The 7,625-nt window shown below is 38.3% G+C and overlaps 1 protein-coding gene across 1 annotated transcript in view; it reads right to left on the bottom strand.

The window, feature by feature from the left end:
• Window positions 1-745: 745 nt before the first annotated feature.
• The window catches only part of DCDC2C (doublecortin domain containing 2C), a 108,537-nt gene continuing 101,657 nt past the window's right edge, over window positions 746-7,625 (bottom strand). Inside the window, exons 10-12 of the mRNA XM_006034224.2 lie at window positions 3,368-3,430; window positions 1,938-2,017; window positions 746-1,861 (exon numbers count right to left, since the gene is read on the bottom strand). Of these exons, the coding sequence (XP_006034286.1) occupies window positions 1,955-2,017; window positions 3,368-3,430 (126 nt within the window). The 3' untranslated portion in view covers window positions 746-1,861; window positions 1,938-1,954. The remainder of the gene's footprint in view (window positions 1,862-1,937; window positions 2,018-3,367; window positions 3,431-7,625) is intronic.

Here is a 7,625-nt window from a genome sequence, read left to right as displayed (position 1 = left end):
CTGGGGGAGATTGCTTGTTGCGTAGTTGCTGATTATAATTGCTGGCCTCGCTAGAGGAAAAGCTGTATCAACAAAGTTCTGGAGCTGGAAGGGGGGTTACTTGGGGGGGGGCTGGAAGGGGGGTTACTTGCTGGGCTTGCTATACATGTCATCACATCAGCAGGTTTAACCTGTTACGTAGCTATATAAGGCAGACGCCCACTGGGGTGGGGGTGCTTGCTTTGCGAACGATTGCCAAGCACCATTTTCTGCGCAGGAAATAAAGGTTAAGTTGGATCCTTCACCCCTGTGTGTTTATTGGCACAAGCGCACCGGGCACGAACTCACTGTCCTTTGGGGACAACAGTGCCATGACAATCCTGCATGCACAGCAGGGGCCTGAGCACTGGGGCTGCCACAGAGACCTTGGGCTATGTGTGGACAGGGTAAGGCACCAGTAAAGGGACATTCCACTCTGCTGGGCACCAGGCACCTTTGCAAAAGTAGCTTCTCCTCGGCAGCCACAGGAGCTTGGCTTCGCAGGGCCCACCAATGCTGAGGCAGCAGTGTGCTCTGGTGCTCCAAATGTGCCCAGCACCACTGTCCATGTAAGGGTCTGTCCCACCCACCCAAGATGGGAGCATGGGCAGCAGGGCTATGGATAGGAACTGTGGACAAGGAGGCAAGGTGCAAGGGAATAAGGCAGTCACCACCTTCCTCATCAAGGGCCGGAACAGACAGGAGGCGTATGCGTGTGTGTTATAAATGCAAAAGGTTTATTTAATGTCAGTAATTTAAAATGCCTTGCACTATTACTAAATATTGGTTATCAGATTGGCATCGACTGATATGGTTGGTTAACCATCGGCTATTGGTATCAGCCAAGAAAATCTCTCAGTGAGCCCCTACATTTCACCAGTGTTCCTCTCCATTCACCATTCTGCACAGGAAGAAATCTTGTGAAAGAGAACATTGAACTTATGGTATTATTAATTTTATTTCTATTTAATCCTTGTTCTGACACTGAGTTTTCTGTGATTTCGGAAATGTTGTTTGACATCTTTATTTCCCCCATACAAATTAAAGATGATGTTTCTTTTTAGCATTAACTGATGTTTCTTAGGAATTCTGAAAATGGAAAGTACTAACTTAATGTTAAATTATGCCAAAAATAAATAGGTTTTTTTAGGTCTTTAAAATAAGCTCCTGTCTGACTGGTTATTTATCATCTATAAATAATGTCAACCTCATGAAATCACATGGGCTTCCAAGATTTCAGAGACTGAAAACAAAACAAAAGGAGGCCCAAACCGTTTTAGATCCAACCTAAAATGAAAGCTGCATAAACTAATTTGGTTTTCAGAATCAAATACAACTGCTTTACATTGTTACCCTAAAGCATACAACTGTTCCACTTCAAGGGTTCCCGCTCATACCTCATTTGCAATTCTTAACACTCTCTTCCATAATGAGACAACAAACACATCTAGCTCCATCTTCAGAACTACTGGCAGGTGCTACAATTTGCTTCTCTTGAACAATCTCAGATGGCAAGTGAGGTAAAGAAAAAGCAATTTAACTTTTCCCAATTTACTGTGGTTCATGTCCCAATCACTATCATACTAGTTTAAGTTTCAGTATATACGATATACACTAGAACCCAGGTCATTCATATCTAGGTTGTCAGCAACTTGCTTAATTTGTAGCAGGTTCCCACAAAATAAGAATGAGCCACTCAGCTCTTTGCTCCAGCTTTTACTTCAAAGGGCGCTGTTTTTCTGACCGACTGGAGCTCATCAGTGATCCCACATAGATGTTTCTCTGTGCAACTCCTGGTTACTTCGTAAGCCTTCATCTTCACAGAGGGAAAATGATTCTAATCCTGCAAAGAATTCAGTTTTACTGCATTTGTTTAATAATTCCTGCATTAAAATATGTACAGGAAAACATTTACTGACCACTTAGTTATGTCTTATTAATGGTCCAATTTAAGGCTGGCTGCAGAGGGCACAGTGTCTACATTGCCGTCCGTGGCTTCCTTACAATGTCAAAATTAAAACAGAAACAAATTTGATTTTAATAACAAGCTTTAACCATTTGACTAAATATGTATTGATTGCTAAGACTTTTCTTCATTTTATTTCTGTTTTCTATCACTCCATTAAACTTGAAAAACTGCTTCTTGTATAACATCACATACTGACATCCTATATTAAAGAACATATTTCTTTAAATGCTCTGAGCCCTAATTAATAATAAAAGCTATCCATCTAAAACCTGGCAATTATCACAACTTTAACAGGCCAGGCTTTCATCTGCACATGTTGGTATGCACTGGAGCCAGCACATACCTCTATCCAGAGTTTATCTGGCACCAAAGACGTAGAAATACATTTGTGTTGTGGCCTCAGCCTGAAGGTGCTGAAAATTATCTGATTTTTATCAGAAGTTCTCAAGATGTTTGAGACATTAGTTAAGCCAAACTTACAACACACCTGTGAAATGGATACTATTATATGCATTTTACATATGCATAAACTGAGGCACAGAGACTTTGTCACATTACACATTAATAGAAGAGTAAGCAACTGATTGTAGGACTACTTGCACCTAATCTTCCATCATAATTATGATATCTCATTGCTCCACCTTTGTATTTTTATATATCCCATAAGCAAGGGCTTTTCCAAAGTAGCAATCTTTTGGGTTAATATTTCCCTCAGAGCGAGAAATTACGTACAGGGTGACATCCTGGCCCTATTAAAGTCAATGACAAAACTCCCGCAGGATTTCTCCTAGAGCATGCATTAAACAAGGTATGGGATTATCACTTTCTCTTATAATTCTTTTAAAGAGGGAGTAAATACCTATGCCAGGATTTTCAAAAGTGATGGCATATATATGGCCTGATTTTCAAAAATTGAACAACTTGCTTCCTCTCACTTACTCTTTCTCCCAAGTGCATGTGGATGATTGTATCACATTTAATTTATTTTGAGATAGGTTAATGAGTGGGCTGTTGAACCTAGATTCAATACAGGCTGCAATTCAAGGCTGGTCCAATGGCCAAAAACTGTTTTTGTAAAATTGACAACCAAAATGCTCAATCTGACAAAATATTTCCATTATCTTTAAATAATGTCCATCTCATGAAATAACATGGACTTGCAAGATTAGAGACTGAAACTATACCAAAAAGAGAGACCCGAATCAGTTCTAGATCCAACCTAAACTGAAAGCTGCATAAATTGATTTGTTTTTCAAAATCAAATACAACTGCTTTACATTATACCCTAAATTCAAGTGTTCCACTTTAGGGGTTCCTGTCTACACCTCATTTGTAATTTTTTACACTCTCTTCCATAGTGAGAAAACGATTAAATCTAACCTCATCCACAGGACTATTAACAGGTGTTTCAATTTCTTCCTCCTGGACAACCTCAGCCGGCACCTAGGTAAAGAAAAATCAATTTAACCTTTCCCAATATATTGTAGGAGTTCATGTCCCAATTACTTTTATACTAGTTTGAGTTTCAAGATATACAGCAGATATCCAGCAAAACCAAGTCATTCATATAGAGGTGGTTTGCAATTTGCTTAATTTGTAGCAGGTTTCCCAAAATTAAGAATGAGTTACTCGTTTGTTTGCTGCAGCTCTTACTTCACAGGTTACTGCCTCTCCAGTCAGCTGGAGCTCACCAGAGGTCCAAGCAGATGCTTGGAGAAGCCCTTTCTTTTGATATAAAAGCTGCAGGAAATTGCTGGAACTGCCATTACTCTGATCAGCTGAAGTTCATCAGTGACCACACACAGCTGTTTGCTACAGTCCTGTATACACCCCGGCTAATTTGTAAACCTTCATACTCCAAGGGTGATAAGGAACATAAACCCTGTAAAAAACCTCAGTTCTACTATACTGGTTTCATCATTCCCCCATTACAATATATACAAGAACACACTAATAGTAAAAAGAGCACCTGATCCAGATTTCACTCAAGTCAAAAAAAAATTTCACTTAAAAATTGAGCATAAATTTCAATGGGACTTAGCCTAAGGAAGGCCGGAACGTTTTGGCTCAAAGTATTTAAAACATGCAATATGCAGATTTCACTTTAGAAATGAAGTTCAGCTCTCATAAATAATTTAAGTGAGCTCATAATTAATGGCCATGTCTGAAAGTGATTCAGCACAACCACGGGGAATTAAAATGTCAAATTTACAATGCTAAAAACATTGTAACCTCATTCCCAATGTTAAAAAGGCTAATAATTATCTTATTAGAAAGTTACTGAAAACCCTTCTCTTAAGGCAGTTCGTCTTAATTAGGGAATCTTGCTATTGCTGTAATATGTATCTGAATTTAAATCAACACAAGGCTGGATTTAAATAAAATATACCTTTCAAACAAGAATTTTAACAAGAAACAGAAAACAGGTCTTCTCCAATTATTTAGTATTTTAGCTAAGTAAACCGTCCTTTCCTATAGGTGTAGATTAAACAGTCTATCACAACTGACATTCATTTATCATGTAAGTTGTTACAGCAACTTCAGGAAGGCTAATTATGCAAGCAAACTAAACAGCAGTCTTTGGTTCATTGTCAAAACACCTTATTTCCTTTTCAATTGTTGTAACAATATCTTGTATAGAAAGAAACAAAAATGTTACTTTACAAATACAAACTAAGCACATGCACTGGAATTATAAAAGCAGGATTAAATGTAAACGTTAATGGGCCATAAGTGAAAAGGACTAGGTGTAGAGAGAAATCGCTTAGATGAGAGTTTGTTAGATCAGAAAACTTAGTCTTCCACAAAAATTAAAGGAATATCACTCAATGGAGCTAAATAAATTTGGGAAACTAACTAACTAAATACATTCTAAGAAAAAGTGTCAAAAAAGGAAGAGATTAAAAGTGAAGATAATGCAAAATAGTTACAGACCAGATGACCTCAGAACAGAAGTGGCCAGCCCACAGGACACGTATCACAAGTAGAATGGGCAGCCTCTGCCTGTGTGCATGTAGCATGTGCCAAACTGGGGAGGGCCCAGAGCAGATAGAGCAGGCAAGCTTACCAGCTAAAAAGGCTGGCTCCACTGCCTTAGAAATATTGACTCTTCAGGACAAAAAAATTGTTGAGTTGTTCCTAATTCATCACCCCAACACAAAGAGGAATCATCTCTCTTATCTGTGCAACAGGACAGTTGTATGAAAAATATATGGGCAGCTCTCTCTGATAAGATTTTATAAGACTGATTAGAATATAAAAAAACCAAACATATGCTAATATTTACTGCTCTCATTCACACCCATATGTTATGTCTTTCTTCTGTACCTTACTCTATTGTGCTATTCTGTCTACTTTTTCTTCCTCTCCTCTGGGGCTATTCTTGTATTTCTACATTTTCCATTCCATGCTATACTGCACTACCCCTCTTTACTGACCCCTTTATATCTGATACCTCCCACTGCACTCCCTGGTTTATGCATAGCCTTCCCAACAATATCAGCACATTGTAGTCAAGCTTCAAAGTTATTTAAGCATGAATTATTGTAACAAGGGTCACAATAGCAAAGATCAGTGACAGCTCAAGCTAGTTCTCAATGAAATGGCATTATATACCACCAACTGATCTTATACAGTGGGCTCTCGATTGCACAAAGTATATGGACTGGGGCAAGAGTCACACATGGAAAAGAGCAAATTTATCTTTTGAAGGATTATAAATTGGAGCAAACAAGACTTGCAGCAAATATAGTTCTTGTCTGAGAAACAGACACATTTTTAAATATGAAAGGTGATTTGTTGAGTTGTTGGTATCCCTCTAATTAAGAGTTAGCTGTGTTTATCAAAAGCCTGTGTGAATTTTCTAGTAAAGCCTGAAGTGGTATTGTTACTTCCAGAGCAGTAGCTGTGCCATGAATGAATAGATAACTTCACTTTCCAGTGCTGTCAATCTTGCACCTTTCACAAGCTCTGAATTCACTTTAAAATACAAAAATAAAGATTTTACTGTCAGAAGTAGTTTGACTGGATAGATGAACTGAATGAGAAAGTTCAGAGGAGGTGGTAGTTCACTGCCCATAGGAAATCTCTCTCTCAGTTCCTCCTGTAGCTGAAAGATGTTAGTCTCTTTAAAATCAGCTGTTTTTTGCAAGAAACAAACATAAAACTATGGTTTGTATCTAGCAAAGATCAAGATAATAAATGAGAGAAGCAGCAGAATTATTACATGTATCCTGATAGGTGAGCATTTCTCTTTTCTTTGCTATTTTAAAACCAGATATACTGGTTTTTAATCAGTCTGGTAGGATGTTATCCAACTCTTGATATGCAGGTATTTTAAAAATGAAATTGCTCTAATCCCTTCCTCTTTGATTTAACAGACTTAGAGTGTTCCTGGTGAAGAGTACTGATATACAATCCCTTTTCATGGACTTATTGCTTGGAGAGAATACACGTTTTGTCACAAATCAATTTACTTTTATATCCTCTGGGTCCAATTGCAGAGTTTAGTGCCTTCCTACCAGATAAACATACATATCAAAATTAATTAGAAATAAGTAGTTATGTAATATATAGATGCCTATGCTTGAAGACTGCTGGTTGCCATAACCAGAAAATAATTAGGAAGAAAATTACAATAAAGAACAGAAACAAGCTGTAAAATAATCCCAAAGCTGGCAAACATGATCCAGGTCACTCCTCTATAAGCACATTCCACAAAGGCAGGTATACAACAAACAGAAATGGCTTGGCTCCTGCCCTGAAGCAAGCCAAAGAAGTTCAGAATATTCATGAAAAGGTCACATGAGAACTACAGGTCCTTGATGAAGAAGATAACTCCCACTGAATCCACTGGGGATACAAGGAACAATAATCAGTTCCAGTTTCACAAATCTTAACTGACACAAAGGTTATGCAAAAATCAAGGATGATATCTTTTATTGCACCAACTGTCTAGCTGGAAGGGACACAGACAAGTTTTCACAAGTGTACCTTTTATAATTATCCAAGCCACCTAGGAATCCTTTTAAAATATTTTTTTATCAAACAAATAATTTGGAAAGGACATCAATCTGAGCTTGATACTGGGTGAGGCTTATATTCAAAGTTATCAGAGGATAGCAGAGGCCTGTTAGTAAACTACTACGACTCAGTGTTGGTGGTGGTGGTGTTGATATTGTAGCACCAATAAGCCCAGCCAAGATGAGGCGCCACAATACTAGGTAGCAAATATCTACATACTAAGAGATTCTCTCCTTTCCAAAAGCTCTCACAGTCTACAGTGACATAAAAGAATTATTATCCTACTTTACAGCCAGAATTTGAAATCAAAGGGAGATGAAAGGTTAAATCCTAGCTCACCTTCACAGGCTTATGTGGCACTTACATAGCCATGTAACTACAATTTTTACATTGACAAGCAGTTTAAATTGTACACAGCTAGAGTTTATCCTGTTTCCCTACTGAGCATGCTCAGGAGGCTGCAAGTGGCTGTGCAGGCACCTGGGATAGAATACCATTGCTTGGACACATGCAGAACACTGGGTAAACCACAAAACTTTAGCCACAGAGGGTGTCTTCACACGTGCTCTGGGGGTGGGTGCTTTAATTAGAGCAACTCCCAAGAGCAGCTTTAATT

This window comes from Alligator sinensis, unplaced genomic scaffold (assembly GCF_000455745.1).
Source record: "Alligator sinensis unplaced genomic scaffold, ASM45574v1 scaffold2_1, whole genome shotgun sequence".
In the NCBI taxonomy this organism is placed as follows: Eukaryota; Metazoa; Chordata; order Crocodylia; family Alligatoridae; genus Alligator; species Alligator sinensis.
This window is presented reverse-complemented; position numbering and strand designations above follow the sequence as displayed.